This window comes from Drosophila nasuta, chromosome X, assembly GCF_023558535.2.
Source record: "Drosophila nasuta strain 15112-1781.00 chromosome X, ASM2355853v1, whole genome shotgun sequence".
Taxonomy (NCBI): domain Eukaryota; kingdom Metazoa; phylum Arthropoda; class Insecta; order Diptera; family Drosophilidae; genus Drosophila; species Drosophila nasuta.
Genome location: NC_083459.1, coordinates 24,302,924 through 24,324,651, shown reverse-complemented (window position 1 = coordinate 24,324,651; position 21,728 = coordinate 24,302,924). Strand labels below are relative to the sequence as shown.

At 39.2% G+C, this 21,728-nt stretch overlaps 2 protein-coding genes across 3 annotated transcripts; one reads left to right on the top strand and one right to left on the bottom strand.

Annotated features, from left to right (window-relative positions):
• Window positions 1-4,378: 4,378 nt before the first annotated feature.
• On the top strand, window positions 4,379-21,118 carry LOC132796614 (open rectifier potassium channel protein 1). Of its 2 annotated transcripts, none has more exons than XM_060807853.1 (7): window positions 4,379-5,051; window positions 12,076-12,243; window positions 16,226-16,527; window positions 16,587-16,838; window positions 16,899-17,002; window positions 18,346-18,415; window positions 18,596-21,118. In XM_060807853.1, the coding sequence occupies exons 2-7, from the start codon at window positions 12,102-12,104 to the stop codon at window positions 20,723-20,725; spliced, it is 3,000 nt and encodes a 999-aa protein (XP_060663836.1). In that variant the 5' UTR covers window positions 4,379-5,051; window positions 12,076-12,101; the 3' UTR covers window positions 20,726-21,118. The 2 variants fall into 2 exon arrangements, with proteins under 2 accessions (XP_060663836.1, XP_060663835.1); XM_060807852.1 differs by lacking the exon at window positions 18,346-18,415 and adding an exon at window positions 17,170-17,317 and having other exon boundaries at window positions 4,382-5,051; window positions 18,596-21,116.
• Window positions 21,115-21,667, bottom strand: LOC132796622 (uncharacterized). The gene has a single exon (XM_060807865.1). The coding sequence runs from the start codon at window positions 21,579-21,581 to the stop codon at window positions 21,195-21,197; it is 387 nt and encodes a 128-aa protein (XP_060663848.1). The 5' UTR covers window positions 21,582-21,667; the 3' UTR covers window positions 21,115-21,194.
• Window positions 21,668-21,728: the final 61 nt, after the last annotated feature.

The following is a 21,728-nucleotide window of genomic DNA, read 5'->3' as shown; positions in this document are numbered from 1 at the left end:
GTGTTGTTCTTGTTTTCTGTTTAATATATACACATATATATATATTTTGTGTGTTTTTTTTTCTTTAAATATTCGATTCTGGTCGAGTCGATACATCAAAGTATCAAATGCACCTAATACGATAGTAATTAATTATACTTATCAATGATAAGCGGATAAATATGCGCTTAATTCACATGAATCACAATCGTCATCGCAATTGGGGGGAATCAGAATCAGAATCGGAATCAGAATCGGATGTGGATGTGGAATTCAACTCAACTCAAGTCAAGTCAACTTAACTCTCAATTTTCAACGCTTGTCGTTATTATTATTACCTTTCCACTTCCTGCATCTCATGCTCTTCCGCTCACCTCTCTCTCTCTCTCTGTCTCTATTCCCTAGCGATTTGTTTGTGCTTCGGGATTTGCTCTCTATGATATTTCGCACTTCTTTGTTGCTTTCATCGGGCATCTTTTAGCACCTCGTTCCAAGTTATTTGCACGCTCTGATTTTTCTGGCTTATCGGTTTCTCCCCTAAACAAAACTAATGCGGTCTCTTTCTCCCTCTCTCTCTCTTTTAACTATACTACATTATTATTATTATTATTTTGTTTTGTATCAATTTTCATTATCATTTTTCCAGTTTTTAATCCTAGTAATCTTAAGTCAGCTAGCTTAACTCGAAAGTTATATAAATAAATAAAGAATTTATAAATAATTAAAGCATTACCTACGAATGTTGAACAAATACAAATGCTATTTTTGTCAAGTTTCTATGCTGGCATTTTATTTTAAGTTTCAGCCGTTGACTTTATTTAATCTTCAGGAAACGTAGTGAAAACATTATTAATGAAACTCTTTTGATCATTTAAAAATTATAGAACTATTTGCTTCTAAAAAAGTGCTTGTCTATCTTTCAATCAAATTGTTTTTAACATTTCCACAAAAAAAAAAAAAATTAAGAATCTCTTTTTAAATTTACTAATTAAGTTTTTTTTTGTGCTGTTGAAAATGTTTACAAATATTTTATTTATAGAAAAGCTTTTTAAGTGACTCATACATTTTGGATTTGCGAATTGTAGTTTTATTCTGCTGATAAGTGAGGTTAGGGACACTTAAGTAGGGCATTGCGCCACGTATTGCAAATTATTTATGTTTTATTGTATATATAGATATTTATAATTACACAGAGAGAAATGAATCTAGATTGAACAAATCTTCACTTAAGATTTTACGATCTCAAAAAGGTACAATTTGAGTCATAATCTAGAATTAATCTAGATTATTTGATTTAGATTTAAGATTCTGCGTTTTTGGTTCATTTTGAAAATTCATCCACTCTAGAAACAAGATTATAGTCTAGTAATCTAGATTTTTTGATAGATTTTCAAACTTGATTTGAGAATAAACCTTCTGGGTTCAAATTTGATATACAAACAATCTTGATTCAAGATTCTTGATAAAAGAAAGCTAAATCCAACCAACTGAAAGATGTAAAGATGTAGCGGTTAATTTAATATTATTTATACAATTTACTTATTGCTTAAACAGACAATGAGATTCTAGATTCTAGCACGTTTTATTTTTCTGAGTACTTTTTGTTATTAAATGCATTTCCTTCTACGCTTGCGTAGGGCATTAAATGTTTCATGCTGGCCAAGCGCATTAACCATCATCGACATCGGCATCGGCGGCTATTTGCTCCACTTTTTGCATTGTTGTTGTTCTTGTTGTTGTTTTCATTGCTGCTGCTTCTGCTGAGGCTACCACTTAAAGCGTGAGTTTTGTTTGTGAGCACTAAGCCGACGCTGGCGTCGCTGTCAACGCCGACTGCAACTGCGACTGCGACATCTCTTATCCAGTGCGCGAGTGCGAATGTGAATGTGAAGGCAACGGCGATGACGATGACGATGGCGTCGACACTCGTCGAGTGTTTTCTTATCAACACTATCTTTCGATGATGTTCTTGTTGTTGTTGCTGCTGCTGCTGCTGTGCAAGCTATCTCTGCTCTGCTCTACTCTCATCTTTAGCCTTAAATTGCAAGAAAGAGCAACAACTAAAAGTAATGCGAATTATGAGTGTCATCAGCCGTCGCAGTCGCACTGCTTTCCAAAATGCAGGCGAACAAAAGTAACGGACCATGCGCGTGCGCACAGTGTGCAAAGGTGCATGGAAAAGTCTGCGAATCCTGCGAGTTAGTTTTGTTGTTGTTTGGCTTTCTTTATTCAATATGAGAGTCAGTGCAACAGGTGCATAACCATATACATAAATCGATGGGGTAGGCGGGGTTGCCGTTTAAAGTTTTGCGCCTCCGTCGTAAAGCACTAAATCCACAGACAAAGCGTGTGTGTGTGTGTGTGCGTGTGTGTATTATTGTGGGTGTGTTTGGGGTTTGGCGTCGGCGACGTCGGCGCCAAAAATTTGGGCAGGGGGAGGCCCGTGACGGTAACGCCGTAGTAAATACATACCGAGACCCGTTAGCTGGGTAAATACGGTGACAAATTTGCTGCCATGCCCGCGAATATACCAATAACAGCAACAACAACAACCACAACAATATCCAAAGAGCCTAAGAACAATAGAAAACCGAAATCAATGCTTCATCGTGCACAGTGGTTTGCCCTAACCACAACGATCGTGAGGAAAAAGGCAAAAATATTTTCATTGAAAGCTCGCCGAGACAGCAGCAAAATTATTATAAATAATAAATCAATAATTTGTGAAAGATTTATTTGAATGCTGCTCATTTGAAGCTGAGAAACATTGCAATGTGATTTTTTTTTGTAGTAGGTAGTTTTGGTTTCGCTGGCGTCGTTCTTCGAAATGCAATCGGATTAGAAAAGTGAATTAAATACGCAGGTTGGAACCACTGTGCGATCCGCTCTGCGGCCGTTTTCATTGGTAGCAAAAACGTAATGCTCTTGTATTTACTGCGTGAAGGCGGCGGGGGGGTTGCAGGTGAAGGAGGTTGGGTTCAAATAAAATGTGCTCGCGATTTTCGTAGTTGTCTTTTGTCGATCGTCGTGTTTTTTTTTGTTGTTTTCTTTTTCGTAGGTTTTTTGTAGCATGCATGTGTAGTTGTAGTAGTTAGTCGCAGACAGCTGACAGTGGAAAGGGATAGAAAGGGCGGAGGGCGAAAAGGGAACGAAGGTTTATTGGTGGCGTTAGCACGTCGTCACATTCAAACTGCGCTCCGCTCCTCATTCGCAGTCACAGTCACAGTGAGAGTCACAGTCACAGTCACCGTTACCGTTACAGTAGCAATCAGAGTCACAGAATTAAGAATCGGATTCACATTCGCGCAAACTCAAAAGCTCGGCTACACTCCGGAGAATTGGGTCTAGAGTTATTTCGGGTCGTCGGTCGGTGCGCTGTAGCTCAATGTGAGTGAATTGCGGGATTAGCAATAAACAAAATAAAATCAACAAGTCCGAGTACGCGCTGCACTTGAGCGAGCTCGACTTTGAAGTACTCGTTAAATTAAATGCAACTTACTATTGAAACGTGATAATCAAACTGACAAAAAAAGCATGGCAAATTTATATAATTAAAGAAAATAAAATAGATTTAGCTAAATAAAATTGCCATAAAATAAATAATTCAATAAAAATACATAGAAGTTAAAGGAATATTAATAAAATTTCAAGACATTAAATAAATACAAATACTTAAAGATTACAAAATTAACATATTATGCAAAAAAAAAGTATATTAACGAAATATGTATAATGAGTTAAAAAATATCCATTCAACAAAAAATGGATATTTAAATTGCAAAAAATATTTAAAGGTTTCAAGAAAATACATATATATTATGCAAAATAAAAAGTATATTGACAAAATATATAAATAAAACATATATTGAGTTAATAATAAAACAGTAATAAAAAACAAAATTGGAATTGAAATTTCAAAAATTGAAATAAATAAAACTATTTACAAAAAAATAAACATATCATGCAAAATAAAAAAGGTATAAATAAAATGTTAAAACATTAATCATGAAAAATATGTAATTTTTAAAGAAAATAAATGGAATTATGGAAAATAGAGTTGAACCAATTATGGAATACAAAAAATGTACATATAGAGAGAAAATGAGATCTAAATTTGAGAATAAAAAGTAAGTTAACTGAGTTGCGATGTTCGATCTGTATGCTTCGACAACCTGCCCACAAAATGATCATGCTCTTTTTCGCTTTAGTTAGTGAGTTTAAAAATCTCACACATTTTACACGTTTACTAAGTGAGTATGAGTGCAAGCGTGTGCTAGAGAGAGATAGCGAAAAGAGGAGGAGAAGTGCGGCGGGGTTGGAAGACAATCGGCTCGTCAAAGGAGGCGTTTGATAGTCGTCGGAGTCGGTGTCGAGTGGAGTCGGTGTCGAGTCGAGTCGATGCGAGTTGAGCGTTGAGCTTCTTCCAGCGGCGGCGATATTGTGTGCAGTCATATGATGGACGTATCGCGCTGCGTATCGTAACAACAACGTAGCGGGCGTTGGGCGTTGAGCGTATAACCGTTACCGTTACCGTTACCGTTGTGTGGCTGAGTGGGGTTACCGTTAGCTTTTGAAGCATTGTTTTCCCGTTAACGGTTAACCGCTTGCCAGCTTTATTCTAATTCCAATCCGTCAACGCGAACGCAAACGCAAACTCGAAAGCGCGCCGCACCCGCAGCTCTGCAGCTGCGCAGCTGCCGCAAGCAGAGACGTGAGCTTCCAAGCATTTCAATCTAAATCACAAACACACACGCACACACACCTCACATACAACACACTCACACACTTACACACACTCGCAGAGCGGCAGACAGGGCACAACAAAAGTGTCAACCCGCCGCCTGCAGCGCTTCAATTTCAATTCAATGCGCGCCGTGTAACGGTCGCGATCAACGGTTCTATGCATTGATTTTCGTTCGTTTCTCCGTTCGTTCGCCTTTTTTTTTTCTGTTTCGCCTTCGCCTTGCCAAAAGCCAAAAGGAAATTCGCAAACATACAGAAAAGTGCAGTGCAAAAAAAATTGTGTTGTGATTCTTTTTTTTTCGTTTTTCGTGTCGGATTTTCGGAGTGTGGTGTGTATTACTTCTTAGTAGTAAATTTTAATCAATAAAAACAAGCGCTGCGTAAATTGTTTGCCACAAGGAATTTGTGTAACATACTAACAACGAAAATAATATATATAGTATCATTAAAAAAAAGTATAAAAAGATTTCTAACTTTACAAAAACGTTTCAAACTTCTCAAATATTAAAACTCTGGCTAAGAAATAAAAGTTTTTCTTCCATAAGATCCTGGCTCTATGAAATGTTTTTCAAGTGTTAAAGAAAACAAATTTTTTACTCCAAAAGAAAACCTGAAATATATTCCTTCTCTTGCGAATCAAAAGTTTGTTAAAAACAGCATCGTAAATTTTGTAATTTTCCGTCGGGTTCTTTTCATACGATTGCGCGGGGTCGGCTAACGAACTGTGACCTATTGGAGATGGTATTCCTCCCCGTTCGGTCTGTGCAAATATAATACAGCCAATATTGCCAATGATTCAGTTCAGTTTCATTATCTGTTTTGTGGTCACTTTTTGTGCAGCTTATCAGAGGATCCGCATTGCTCGAATTTCATATAAAAATATGTGCATGCCACACATAAAATATATACACATATCTGTATAATTATGTTAACAAATTGACTTCAAATAACCTGTGGCTGCATCTTCTTCAAACTGATCGTAACGAAGATTAGCTACAAATTTCCGCAGTTGTTAATATTTCAAATTCAATTTAATCAACGCTTTTCATATAATTTTGACCACCCTGTGGAATAGCCTGATGACCTGTTCAGCCATGTTTTCCTTAGCCTTTGAGAATTGTTATTGTTAAAACTCTTTTTTAATAACAATCTTAGCTACACTCCAAGTTGAGTGCTTAAGATTTGCGCCTAGTTAGCTCAGTTTGCCCGACTTGCGTAATATGTTGTATGTTTCAATTGTGTTTTTGTTTTTTAGCACGTTTTATTAATTGACGTGTTGTTGTTGAGATTTCGCTTTCTTTTTGTGTTGTGCTGCATTGTTGTTTCTCAGTTTCTTTCTTGACAATCTTAACGATCTGCGCTCCAGTTTAGACAGCACGGCACGTCTATGAGGGGAGGGACTTCTAGGTATAGCTTATAGGGTATAATATGTATAGTAAATACATAGGTATTAACGTACAACGCGTCGTATGTGTAATCTGTTCTCTCTAGAGGCCTTTAGCCCCTTCGGCACATGCATTTGTATATGAATGAATGCAGCTAATTAGTGAAATTGTTCGATTCGATTGTTGTGATCCGCACAAAACGATTGTTGAGCTGGACGCCACAGCTGCTATATATAAGAGTAGTGTTTTTGGTTTTTTTTTGAAATTGTTTTTTTTGAGTGGGGAACTCGTGGATGTGTCGACGTTATCGCCTCAAGGTGGCTTCTTGGTTGCTTTTGGCGCCTTAGCATGAGCATATAAAAATTTTGGAAGCCATCGATCATGTTGCCAAGTCGCATGTTTAGCAACAAATGTTGCTGTCAACATTTTGTCAGCGAGTAATCCTTGACGATTCATTCACTGTATTTATATATAGTGATGATATTTGGGTCGATCGCAAATGTTATCGACATTCACTTGTCAACGGACGTTATTAATTGTCGTGTAACCAAGAGGCATCAACTCAAGAGCTTGTTGGCCCCCTCGTTATCAGTCTCCACAAAGAGAGAGGAGAGAAGGGAAAGAGAGTGGGGAAGACATTGATAGATCGAAATGCAATTAATCATGCATGCGAAATATTGTCGTGTTCTATGTGTAGTAGCAATGTCAACATAATTAGCATTACCAATTTTACAGCAATCACAATAAATGTTTCTCTCTTAAAGGTATTACACCCACATTATACCTATACTATATAGCAGAGTCCCGTCGGGTGGGTTATACTATATAGACTATACGTCATTAGCTTGGCAGCATGGCTGAAACAAACACTTCGTCGTCGTCGTCGTCGTTGTCATTGTCGTGATTATTTACTAAACGTGTTCATTTTGCAGTTGCTGCTATTTATTATTGATTATGCGACTGTTTAGCGTTCAGTATATGTAAATATTTTTTATTCATTCACTTCCAAATACATTATATACCACAGCAGCAAAAATTTCAACTTAAATAAATACAAATACTATATAAATATATATAAAACATGCAAGGCTTGCCGAATTCAGAATACTCTTACCTTAACCTCACTTAAGTTATAGCTAGCAAATACATTCTATAAATAAAATAATAAAATAAATAGAAATTCTATAAAAATATATATTAAAAATGTTAAGCTCGTCGTATTTAGAATACTTTCAAAGAAAATTTCAAAAAGTGCACCTTAACCTCACTTAAGTTATAGCTAGCAAATCCCTTATATATACCACAGCAGCAAAATTTCAAACTAAAATAAATACAAATACTATAAAAAAATATATAAAAAGTGCTAAGCTTGCTTGCCGAATTCAAAATACTCTCAAAGAAAACTTTAAAAAGTGCACCTTAACCTCACTTATGTTATAGCCAGGGGGCTGATAGCTTAAATTATAGAAATTTTTCTCTATACCATAATTGAAATAAATACTACAATTGATAATCTCTCTTGAATGATATAAAATAAGTATTTTTGACTTTACGAAACCTTTCGCCTATATAGTTTATGGAATCGTTAACAACAAAAATCGAAAACGAAAAACAACAACTTCGTTCATAATGATCGCGAAACTGTACTTGATGTGGGCTGCGATTGATTTACACCCACTGACACGTTTTGATAATCGTCGATGCGAGATCAGTTCAAATTAAAATGTCTGATTCAATCCTTATCTGATGTGGATTATCCGTGGCACGTTGGTTATCAATTAGTAACCTTTATATGACTATATTAAATGTTCTGTTGTTTTTCGCACTTAACTTTAATTAAATATTGATCAACTTAATTTACATGATCATAGATTTGGTCGGGATTTGGTTCATTGGGGCCACTTGCTCATATATATCATATGTCCCAAAATAACAAAATCGCACAGAAATGAGTAAAACATATTTTCAGATTTCCACCCAGATTCAAGTGATTAATTAGAATGCATATTTATAGCTTGAATGCTGATCGAATGACTCTAAAAATAGAAGAAATCGGAAGAATTCCATAAGGAAGTGCAAAATGAATAATATCTACTGCTTTTTTTTATCGATCAGTTAAGTTGAACTTTCCATAAGCAGGCAATAATAAACCCCTGAAAGAACTTTCCATACACAACAGCAATTCCCTATAAGTTCCCTATAAAGTTTTTATTATGCTAATTGCAATCAGCCCTAAGCAATAAAGAATTTTCGTACGTTTGTCGATCGACGATCAACTTTTTACTTTTATTTGCAGAATTTTCCATTCCGTTGAAAATTAGACAAGCCCAAATCACAGCCACAAATAACGTCATTAAAAAAGTTTGTATTTGTTTGCCGTTTTTTGTAAATAAATAAAAGTCTAATCAAATATAATACAATAAATTGAAAGAGTTCCATTGAATAGCGCGTCATCAGCGACGGCGATTCAAGCGAGAAATGCGATCAATAAACACTAAAAAAAAAAACATTTACTGTTTTTTCGTCTCTTTTTTTGTTGGCATGCTTTATTATTGTTAACAAATAACTTAGCCCAATTTGATGGCTTTTGACTTTCAACTACAACAAACATCAAGAAATATTTCTTAGATAATTTCATCAACATTCTTGTACTGAAAACACAAACACACACACACACACACACAAGAAATAAAGAATACAAAAATGATAATTTTAATTGAATATAATGATATTGTAGCATTCGCATTATCAGCTCAGCACTTGACTTCAATTGTAGTAACAAAAACAACAACAATAACAATAACATAATAATAATAATGCGACCAACAATAGATAGATTTCGTTGTAGTTGCGGCAATAATAATAAGTTTAAGCTGTAGAAGAGTTCTGTAATGTCGCATGTAATACTTGAGATAGATAGTTCAGAGTAAACAATACACTGAGTGCAAATAGTATGCACAATGACTGACAAGCTGCAAAAATGTGCAAAGATATTGAATCAATAATCTTTTCTTGTCTTTGCTTCATTTTTAAACTACTAAATTATATTTTTGGAATGTCTATTTTGTCAGCAGATCAATAGATACGTTTATCCATATCTATACTACATATATAATTCAAATTCAGTTCATTTAAAAATTCAAATCATATTTTAAATAAACTTTAAATGGGTTGATTTTTAGCAGAATTTAAAAAGGTATTTCAAATACACGTTTTTATTTAATTGAAAAGAAAATCGATGAAAATTACACACAAAAAATAAATATACGTTTATTTATTTTAATTGAAAAACAAATTTATAAAGATTAATGAAAGAATAGAAAAATTACATTGAAAAGAAAATATATAAAAATTAATGACAGAACAGAAAAATTACATTGATAAGCAAATTTATAATTATGAACAAAAGAATAGAAAAATCATATTGAGAAACGAATTTATAAAAATTAAAAAAAAAATGAATGAAAAATATTAAAAAAAAAGATTCTTCGAATCGCTTTAAAGACCAGGTTACAATAAAAGGTGCACGGGGAAATTCGCAATTCGATCGATATGAAGATAAACTTGTGCGTGAATTTTGCACTCAGCGAACAAAAAAGATAAACCCGGTGATCATGTTTGCCGCAGTGACTGTAACGACATCCAAAGACGGACAAAGTTCGAAGAAGTGTGCGTGTGTGTTAAAGATACCGAGTTGGAGCTAATATAAGTAGTGAACTACCTCAACATGAACCAATAATAATTACGATGGAAAATGAGTTATCTTTACGATTTTGCAAGAAGTACAAGCAATAAGTAGCTGCTATAATCGATCGAATTTATTTCACAAATAAGTTAAATCGAAGCACTGGCAATTAGCTCGTATCTAACTAAGACAAAACCATCGATGCCGATGTCGGTGTCGATGCATGTGTGAATTGCCTCTGCTTACTTCTCTCCCCCTTTTCCTCATCGGAGAGTTGTCAACGCGACGCCACCTAATAATTGGGGGGAAGGCGGAGAAGTTGGAGGGAAGGGGAGAAGGCGTTAGGAGGTCTCTATATCGAGCCGCTAATTAGACGCGATCGCGGTACATTTCCGAGCAGTGTGCCACAAAAAAAAAATACAGAATCTAACACACAAACACATCCCATGCCCAATGCGAACGTAATCCCAGACAGATAACAACGTTGTCGACTACTTTGTACCGCTTCTTACCAAAAAAAAACTGAACTGAAGAAAGGGAAGCAGCAAGGTGCTGAAGCTATTCGTACAAATTAGCAGCAATACTCACACTTCTACACTTATACGCCTGGGAGCGATATGATTAGAAGTGTCAATAAGTATGTAAACCCCAAGTGTTTGCCGCATCGCCAAATGACGTCGCTGCCCCAGCTCTGAGCAATGCCGTCCCAATGACGTCGCTCGCTATGTGGAGCAACCACTGCGGGGGCCGGGAGCGGAAGCGGGGGAAGGTTGCAAAGCCCCACAGCGGGGGAGCGGCATAATCATAACTACACATAATCATAATCATAGCCATAACCCGGATCGACGGAAGCAACGCGTTTATCTCACACTGGGTTCCACGATACGGTAGCTACTCTACCAAAAGCGGTCTGATCATAAATTTACGACACTGATATTCTTGCTGCACTTGAAAAAGTGTCACTTAAAGCGATCAGTCTCAAGTGTGGTTCTAAATCAACTGCTAACTGCGTTTATAAAGCTCGAACTTCCCGGTACCATCTCTAGCTAGGTTAAAATCCGGTACTGCCAGCTGACTGATCATAAATTTAAGACTCCAACTTGCATTGATATGCTTGCTGCATTCGAAAAAATATCATTTAAAGCGATCATCCTCAAGTGTGGTTCTAAATTAAGTGCTAAGTGCGTACCTAAAGCACACCCATCCCGGTACCACCTCTAGTTAGGTTAAGTTCCGGTACTGCCACCGAGCTGATCATAAATTTAAGACTAGACTATGCTAGCTGAACCTTAAGACGTGTCATTCAAAGCGATTTGTCTCAATAATGGTTCTAAATGAAGTGCTTACTGCGTACCTAAAGTACGACCTTCCCGATACCAACTCTCTGCTTTACATCAGATCATTACTTTGCTATCTTAAGATCCGGTATTGCCAGCCTGCTAGCTTGCTGATCACAAATTTAAGACTCTAACTTGTACTGATATTCCCGCTACACTTCAGAAAGTGTCATTTAAAGTGATCAGTATCAAGTGTGGTTCTAAATTAGCATCTAGCTGCATACTTAAAGCTCGACATTCCCGGTACCGCTTCTCAGCTTTACATCAGATAATTACTTGGTAGCCTATAATCTAAAATAAGAATTCCTAGCATATTTCTATATCTACTAGCAATAGTATTTGATAAGAAAGTGTTAAATAATGCAATCACTCTCAAGTGCAATTTTCAACCTACAAACTAGAATTAGAAATATACTTCTACCTTGATGAGTAAAGCGCAGGTCGTAGAGAGTGATCAATGAATGAAGTTTCGAGCAACTACTGCAGCCACAACGCGACGACCTTTCGCTTCGGTACTACCTGTAACCCTACAGCCTTTCAGTGTAGGGTAGCAAATAATCTAAGACAGCGCGACAAGCACAACTCTTTAATGTGGAGCAGCGCTGCCCCAAAAAGAGAGAACAGTCGGACATGGGTAACACACATATATTTAGACAATCGTCTAACTAACTCGAAGCACTTGAGCAATCGCAATCAAGAGTCGATTAGCGCTGATACAACCATAAATAAAAAATAAAACATAACCCACAAAAGAACTCGACAGATATTGCAATTCCAGCTGAAATAAAAAATTTAAAACAACAAAAAATGTGAGCAAACAATTTACTGAAGTGCTTCGATTCGGTCGCTACCGATCTCCGAATCCCAATCTCAATCTCCAAACCAATCCCAAATAAAACCTTTGCTGGGCTATAAATAAATGAGGAATACTCGTGTATGTTTGCAGTTTGAGCCAACGACGACGGGTCGAGCATGTCGCCAAACCGTTGGATACTCTTGCTCATCTTCTATATATCATATCTGTTATTTGGCGCTGCGATCTATTACCACATCGAGCATGGCGAGGAGAAGGAAGCACGCGCCGAGGAGCTGAAGGAGCGCATTGAAATCCATGGTGAGTAAAACATTCGATTCATTCCGTTTTTTTCCCTTGATCTTAACCTGTCTATAACCTAAGTAAACTTCTGAAAAAAAAAAACAACAACAGCAGCTACTGCTGCAACGGTCATAAACGACAATCTATAATATCCAAGATACAAACATCATATATGAGATCGTATATACTCATTTAGTTTATTGTCCCGGGACCCGGTCACAATAAAAGCCCAACAAATTTTCATCTCGAGGGCATATGATATCACAACTAAACTGTCTGCCACGAAATTTGGCCAACGAGTTTTGTTTAACACCACTTACGTATGTAGTTGCCAGACGCCCCCGTCGGACACTAAAAGATAGCACAGCACTTCCAAAGTTTACGACTATCTCTGCACAATACACTGCACCCAAAGAAGTTAGCTAAATTCCATAGCTCTCTTGGCGAGTGAGGAATAAAAGTGTGTAAGTGGGCTTAGTTTTTGTGTTTACATAAGATTCGGGATACTTTTCGAAATAAAAAAGAGATGGGATAATAAGGAATCGGAAAGAAAATAACCCATCGAATTTAGATATTTAAAAAAATGGTTTTCTATAATAAATAAGGAATTGGAATCTTAAGAAATTTGCAATAAACTCAAATGACGGAGTTTAGAGATGGTATAATGAAATTTCATATATGTGCTGTTCTATATTAAATAAGGAATCGAAATCCCACTGAACTCAGCGATTTGAAGACATTGTTTTATGTGTGTTGGAGTCTATGATAAAAGCTTACTTGGTAAAGATAAATTCAACATTTAGAAATAAAAAATAAACTTAAAATTTAACAGGAAAATAAGGAATCGAAAACTGAAGAACCCATTGAACTCAGTAATTTGAAGAGATTGATTGAAAATATATTAAATAAGGAAAAAATCAACTACCTGAACTCAGCAATTTGAATAGAAGCTTTTATGAAACATACCAAAAAAAAAAAGTATTTAGAACTTATTTTTCGGATAGAATGATTAGACAGCTGCAAACCTGGGAATTTCGCTAAAAAAAAACACATTACAATTTAAAAATTATCCATATCATTATAGAAAACTTAAAATATAAAATATAAAACCTAATATATGTACATACATAAAAGAAAAACAAGTTTTTGGACTTTTGTTTTACAATAATCATTGATCAACATTTAAAGAAAAGATAAAAATAGAAATTAACGTTATTTTGAATTTCGCAACTGTCCCAATTACAAATACAAATACTACAAATTTCAAGGTATCAGTAGAATCAATATTTTAGAAGAGCATACAGCATTCGATGTGTGAAACTTGAAGCAATTTGACGGTGTTTTATTTTGTTTTTGCCAAACGTGCGTAAATGTTGAGAAATGTGAGCTTTATGAGTTAGCAAGTGTGCGAATCTGATCCGTGATTAATTGCATTATACGAGTTGAATGTGATTTACATACCTACGTATGTCTGGATCACTCTAGATCTCTATTTGTATAATCTATGTGTGTGTGTTTGTATAGTACATCGTGGTATAGTTGTTGTGTCTACATAAATGCGCGATGCCAGCGTATTTATTTTGAGGGCTATTCCACAATAATTGCAATAAAATCAAATTTAAACAGCACATAAAATGTGCTAATTATGCAAATAAATAAACTATAAACTCTAATTAGACACCGTCGAAGCGAGACGTGCGGCGATAAGCTATAAATATCATCCAATACCATCGAATTAAAAACGGAAACGAGCCTCACGATCATCAAGACATGATCGCAACGATCGTCGATCGTTGGTCGTCGATCGTTGTTGGTTCGATAAATGACATTTCGCATTGTCGCAAATAAAACCTTAAGTACATATTCGTAGTCCTTAACAATATGACTTTGACTCTGACTGACTACGATACAATTTAATGCCCGGTCATGATTTATGATCGATGGCAATGCCGGACTTTACGTTGAGCCCCGAAGTGTCCGAAGGGTCTTTGCCAGAGGTCTTAACATCAAAGTCTCCAGTCTTTATCAAAGTAATGCCCAGCGATAGATATAATTCAGGGGCTTGAAAACCACTTCAATGCTGCCCACAAGCGATATTTGTATCCCATTCCCTTTTTGCTTGACATGTGCTGCAGATTTTGCTGTCAATGAGCTTAAATTGTTATTGCTGATAAGAGTCGAAGAGAAGCTAACTAAAGTTATCTTACTTCCCCCTAGTAGGTGATCTTAAGAAGCGGTGATCTAAAGAAGCGGAGATCTAAAGACAAGTGATTTTCATATTCAAAATGAGATCTTCGTCTTTAACTAGAGATCAACTTTCACCTCTTCAGTGATCTTTCCATAATCCAAGCTGATATTGCTGATAAGAGTCGAAGAAAAGCTAACTAAAGTGATCTTACTTCCCCCTAGTAGGTGATCTCAAGAAGCTGTGATCTAAAGACAAGCGATCTTCATATTCACAGCGATCTTCGACTTTAAATAGAGTTCAACATTCATCTATTCATTCCTTTTGGTGATCTCTCCATAATCCAAGCTAATTTCCCTCGACATAGTTCAACTTTAAATGATCTTGCTGGCAGCTCTCGAAAACCAAACGCTGGCATTAATTAAATAAATTTATCAATTTGTTTGCCGCAAACATTTCCGGCTCACAACGCGATAAGCGAGATAATCTAAATAGACGACATCACGTCAAGTCGAGGCTTGAACGATTTACAAGAATTTGTGCTAATCATCGACGTCTATGAACAAATTGTCGCAATCACAATCAAACTAGGGTGGGGAGAGGAATAAGAGGGGGGCGGGGAATCCCTCCCATACATCCACAAATCAGCGACAAAAGGCGATACAGCTGCCAAGATTTGAAAAGAAAGAGAGAGAGCGAACGAACGAACGAACGATGATGATGATGATTATTATAGCTACATGGTGTGTACCGGGAATTGCCCGTAATTGTTAAGCATTTCCCTCGTTTTCATACGTCCCGTGGAGCAGATAACGCATCCAACAACAACAAAAAAAAAGAAAAACAGAAACTAAATCTGCGCCTGGGGGCATTTATTGAATTATGCAATTCGTTAAAAGATTACGATCTCAAATTGTTGTCAGAGATTTTGTGCATTTGCTTGCAGCTCTAAGGTTTATTGAATGATTGCACTTGGTTAATCACAATAAATTGCACTTAGGATGCACCTTTAACTAGTTCAAACTTAACTCGAGATACGCCACCAAACTCCCTCCTCCTCCTCCTATCTTCCCTGAAGAACACTTTGACGTCAGACCCGAAAGATAAGAATATTGCTAGGAACTTACAGCACAAATAATTACGAGTAAATTCCCAAGAAGACAATTTCGGAAAAAAGTTCGATTGAAAATGAGCGTAAGATCGTTCAAAATGTTGTCAGTGTTGTCACCCCCAAAATATTATGGTTCTACGGTTCTAATACAATAAAGTGAGTCATCTATTGCGGTCTGATTAGATCTCCGCACTCTATTCGCCAGATAATGTGTAGGCAATTATAGGCTTGCAAATGCGGCAATAAAACATATTTCAAGTGCAATTGGCAACCCTATCGTAGCAAGATCAACGCAACGTCTGCGCGTAATGATCGTTACTAACGTTACGAAATTCGAATTTTAAACAGTTACAGCTGGGGGCAAAGCACCGTGTTACAACCAATGATCATCGCAACGATCAATGAATGGCTCGGGCCAGGGTCAGATCTGTGTTTTCTCCTCTCGCCTCTCCATCGAGGGGGGATTCACTTCGCTGCTCGCTGCAGACGCCACTCGGTTTGTCACGTTGACAGTTTCGGTTTCTTTTATGCGCTGAACTGTTTTTTGTATTTTCGGAAAAGCGGAAGGTTAAATGGCGTTAGTAACGCCAATTTTGTTTGCTTCCGGAACACGTGTAATTTGATTTGATTTTATGCTTGATTGAACTTTCGTGTGTTTAGTTTTCAATGTCTATTTCCTCTCTCTGTCTGGGTTTCTGTCACAGATTATCTATTGGATCAGTTGTCGGATAAGAATGAGACAACGCAGAATGAAATATTGGAGAGGATAACGGATTATTGCGGCAAACCGGTGACGGATTACACTAAGGATGAGTACGAAATTCCCTACACATGGACCTTCTACCACGCCTTCTTCTTCGCCTTCACTGTCTGCTCGACGGTGGGCTATGGCAACATATCGCCCACCACGTTTGCAGGTCGCATGGTGATGATCGTCTACTCGGTGATCGGCATTCCCGTCAACGGTATTCTCTTTGCTGGTCTTGGCGAATATTTCGGACGAACGGTGCGTAAACTTTTGGACGAGAACTTCACCCGACAACTAAATATTTGTTTCTTTTCCAGTTCGAGGCGATCTATCGTCGGTATAAAAAGTATAAAATGTCCTCGGATGATCATTATGTGCCGCCGCAGCTGGGACTGATCACAACCGTTGTGATCGCCCTTATACCGGGCATAGCGTTGTTCCTTTTGCTTCCCGCCTGGGTGTTTACCTACTTTGAGAACTGGCCGTACTCCATTTCGTTGTACTACAGTTATGTAACGACATCGACAATTGGTTTCGGCGACTACGTTCCCACATTTGGATCCAATCAGGTGAGTTACATTTTCCCCCATCGATTGTATCAATCTCTAGAATTTGAATTCCTTATGCAGCCTCGAGAATTCGGCGGTTGGTTTGTGGTCTATCAGATTTTTGTCATTGTCTGGTTCATATTCTCTTTGGGTTATCTGGTGATGATCATGACATTTATCACACGGTAAGTTGAGCATTATTATTTGACTGCATGATTTGAACAAGTTTCGTTTTGCATGCTGGGTTACTTCATTTTAACCTCAACCCAAACACTCATCCGATATATTTATTATATGTATTTCTCATAAAAAAAAAACCAAATACACATACAACATACAAAAACGACAACAGTGGACTTCAAAGCAAGAAACTGGCCCATTTGGAGCAACAATTGTCGTCGAATCTGAAGGCAACGCAGAATCGCATCTGGACGGGAGTTACCAAGGATGTTGGCTATCTGCGGCGACTACTCAACGAGCTCTACATACTCAAAGTGAAGGTAAAGCACATACAAAAAACAAACAGAAAAAAAACATTTCATACAATGCGGGCTAATAAATTAATTAATCAGGGCAGATCATACTACAAATTGATACGTGTTTTTATTCGCGAGTTTTATGTTAGCCTGCAAAATGAAGCGAGCAATTTCTAAATATTCATTTTGCTAATTCATTTAATTTGTATTAAACAAGTTCGTACAACTTAACCTTAAAACCAGGGCAAACATTTATTTAGCTTAGCGCGTGAAGCGTGTGAAAAGTAACCAAACTAAGGGAAAGTTAAGCAGAAAGCACGATCAATGCTTCAATTTACTAATTAAATAACAATAACATTTGTGTAACTGAAAATTGGCAAAGCTAACCTCACTTCTGGGGAAAACATAAGCGCGCTATTAATATGTATTAGGAAAAATTAGACCTAACCTCACTTTTTGTGCAAAATAATTTAGAAAGCGCACTCTAACCATAATTTTGCACTACTGTGTAACTTAATATATTTCAAAGAAATTCAATAACCCAAAATTATGAATTAAATAAGAAAATTTAGTGTGTAATTAAATTTCTCTGCATTAAACCAACTTTTGGGAAAATTAATTAAAAAAAAGCGCAACCTAACCTCACAAGCCAATTGTTACATTACATACTACGTCAAACGTCAAACGTTGATTCGTTAAGCGGTAGTTGTCACGTAAGCTGCAGACGCATGCGGCGAGTTCGTCACAAGCTCAGCGAAGAGACGCTCAAAAGGGAGACGACGAAATCACACTAACGTACTAACACACACCCACACACACACATATGTAAGTAAATAGATATTGTGTGACACGGGGAATGCCTTCGTCATGTCTAATCACATTTCCTTTATGCTTTCGCAAAAGCATAGCGGCAACAATTTTTTTTTTTGCGTTCTACGCAATTAATAATTAAATGTTTGACTAAGCGGGCGCACTTAACCTACAGCACAACACTGGGTGCGATAAGTTCGATGACAATACAAAAAATATGTGATACACTTTTCTTCTTGTAGTTTTGTCGAAAGGGAAATAGAAAAAGCGCGCAGAATAAGATTAAGAGTGCACAGAAGAAGAAGAGAAGGCGTAAGTAAAACAATCAAGAAACATTCAAGGATTTATGTAGATCGAAAAAAGAAGAAAAGAATAAATGGCAAACTATACTAACGCATACATATTTCAATTTGTTGCACTCTCTTTACATGCACAACAACCCAACTCACACGCTATCGATAACTATCGATTTATCGCTCTTGACTTAAACAGCCCGTTTACACCGACACGGAATATGCGTTCTCACTGCCACGTTCGGCCTCCTGCCCCGAACTCAGCATGTATCGCGTGGAACCCGCTCCGATACCAAGTCGCAAGCGCGCTTATTCTGTATGCGCCGAGGTGGCGTCTGCCCAGGCTGTGGGCTTGGTGCACGCCAATTCCGATACGGAGCTGAGCAAGTTCGATCGCGAGAAGACGTTCGAGACGGCGGAAGCGTATCGCCAGACCACAGATCTGCTGGCCAAGGTGGTGACGGCTTTGGCCACGGTTCAGCCGCCGCCGGAGGCTGATGATGCGGCAATTTATGGTGGCTATCATGGCTTCTCCGATTCCCAAATTCTCGCCAGCGAATGGTCCTTCTCCACGCTCAACGAGTTCTCGACGCCGCGTCGTCCACGCGGTCGTGCCTGTTCCGACTTTAACATTGAGCCACCGCGTCGTCCGCTGCGTGCGCCACACACACACAACGAATGGACATGGAGCGGTGATAATCAGCAGATACAGGAGGCCTTTAAGAATCGCTACAAGAGTCAGGCGAATGGTGGCAGTGCCAGCGATTCGTATGTGGTGCACCTGGAACCGGACAGTGTTGAGGAACATCTGAAGAAGAGCAACACCAGCGTTGGAGCCGGTCGCGTCAAAAAGTTCTCCATGCCCGATGGCCTCCGCAAGCTCTTCCATCGCAAGCGTCCCTCGCAGGATCTGGAACGCAAGCTGTCGGTGGTCTCGGTGCCCGAGGGCATCACCGAGCTGCCGGGACGCTCGCCCCTCGACTACTACAACAACACGGTCACGGCGGGCGCCACTCAATCGTATCTACGCAACGGTCGGGGACCGCCGCCACCGTTCGACTCGAACACAAGTCTCGCATCGGGTGGAGGCCTCAACAATCCGGGCTTCCAGCTCGACGATTCGGAACAGGCAACCTTCAGCTCCAGCACGGGCCCCTATCAACGCAGATCCGCCGCTGGCGTTGCCGCAGCTGGCAAACGTCGTCGCGAGTCGATCTACACGCAGAATCCGGCGTTGGCTGCACGACGTGGCAGCATGTATCCACCGACAGCTGCCGCCCTGGCCCAGATGCAACGTCGCGGTTCCGGTTCGGCGGCCATGGCTGCAGTTGCCGCACGTCGGGGCAGTCTCTTCCCGGCCACAGGAGGTGGTCCCACAACCGGTTCGACGCCCAGGCGCTCGAGTATCTTTTCCGTTACCTCTGACAAGGATATGGACGTGCTGGAGCAGACCACCTTAGCGGACCTCATACGCGCTCTCGAAGTCGTTCACACGCATGCGGTGCTCGACGAACACCAACAGCAGCAACAGCAACAGCAGCACCAGTTGAGTAGCAACAAGCTGCACAAGAAGCAGCGCAAGATGGGCAATGCTGGCCTCGATCCGCCCCAGCTGCCGCCCCTACTCTCGTTCTTCGGGGGTGATCAGACGCGCACCTTGCAGGCCACAGCAGCGAATCGGCTTTACGCCAGACGCTCCACTATTGTGGGGACCATGTCACCGCTGAGCGGCGTTGGCAACAGCAGTGCTGGGGCCGGACGTCGTCCCTCGGGCATTCAGATGATGGAGCCACCGCCCAGCTATACGGAAAAGCCGCTGTCCAGCGTCGCATCAACGTCGACGCCCAGCGGACCGTCCAAGTTCCGGCGACGCTTCAGCGTGCGTCCCACGGCACTGCAAATTCCACCAGGCCAAGCGCCACCGCCCGGCGTTAGTCTGAGCGATGAGCCGAGTCCGTTGCCAACGAATTCGCAGACGGCGCTGCAGCGTCGCCTCTCGCTGCGTCCCTCGCCGCTGGCGCGTGAGCTGTCGCCCACTTCACCCACGGGTGTGAACAGCTCGGGCGCATCTGGTTTGGAGGACGCCGGAACTTCGGCCTCCCGACTGCTGCCGTCGTCGCTTACGCGACCGAGCACGAGCAGCACACACTCACCGTTGTCGAGGATTGTGCAAATCTCGCAGGCACAACGCAAGAGTAGTATGCCCGAGGGATTTGCGGGACCGGGTGCACGAAAGCCCGGCAATAATCCAGGCAGTAACTCCGGAAGTGGTAGCGGAGGTGCCAGCGGAGGTGCCAGCGGAAGCAGCGGAACAGGCAGCGAAAAATAATCGATTGATGTTTGTCCGGAAAGTGTCTCAAGTGTTGTTTAGTTTATAGTTTGATTATTGTTGCCACTAATTCGCCTATCTGTACTACATACTATGTAATTTTATGTTTAATCCTATACAATTCTTGCGAAAACATTCCTCGGATATATACGTAGTTTCCCGGGAAAAAAAACATTCCTAGCTCGCCATTGCGAACTGCATCATATCAATATCATGTTATGTTTTATATATTTCTTGTTATGATTATTATTTATACGTTACTTTATCTATGCCAATATCTATTATGAGCGATGAGCTTCCATGAACAAAAAAAAAGAAACTTCCAATAATTATGCCTATGTATGTTACTACTATTAATTAAATGTATACGAAATATAAGCGCAAAAGTATTATGAATCTGTGAAGCGCATATTTATTTGAAACTCCGCCAATTTTGACTTTAATTGCTGTCTGTTCGAAATGTATTTTATCAAGTGCTGGTATTCAACAAGGGGTGGCTAGTAATGAAGGGCTCTATTTCGGAACGGGGCGCCGATTCAAAGCTGCCTGCATTAATCTCGGCCTGATCGATTATGGGGGGCAAAAGCAGTTCTTTCGATGTCACTGGAGGTGGGTCAAGAACATAACTGTTCTCCGATTGCATCTCTTGTGCCTGCATCTCAATGATCTCCATTTTGTTCTTCATTTCAATCAGGTACTTCTTGTAGGCTCGATAAAGCAGCACCCCGCAATATAGTCCGAAAAGCGCGGCGGTCGTTAAATAATTTCGTTGCTTGGGCGTTTGAATGAGAGCGCGACATTCTTTAACACAATTCAACGGGGTTAACGTAATGAACTCCTGTGCAAAACCGGCCATACTAAATTACAATTTGAATTTCTATCGAATAAATTTTGTGTGTGCAAAAGGTGAAACAGGTGAAGCTATACTAAACTCATTTAAAAACACATTCGGTCCCCAATTGAAATGTTCAACGCATGCTATAATTTTGAAAATGGCGCCCTG

What these genes read in the sequence shown, in the direction of transcription:
- LOC132796622 (XM_060807865.1), bottom strand. Translation starts at nt 21,581, where the DNA reads ATGGCCGGTTTTGCACAGGAGTTCATTACGTTAACCCCGTTGAATTGT.
- LOC132796614 (XM_060807852.1), top strand. Translation starts at nt 12,102, where the DNA reads ATGTCGCCAAACCGTTGGATACTCTTGCTCATCTTCTATATATCATAT. An exon ending in GGAGCGCATTGAAATCCATG is followed by an intron (nt 12,244 to 16,225) that starts GTGAGTAAAACA and finishes TTTCTGTCACAG; the next exon opens with ATTATCTATTGGATCAGTTG. An exon ending in TCTACATACTCAAAGTGAAG is followed by an intron (nt 17,318 to 18,595) that starts GTAAAGCACATA and finishes TGACTTAAACAG; the next exon opens with CCCGTTTACACCGACACGGA.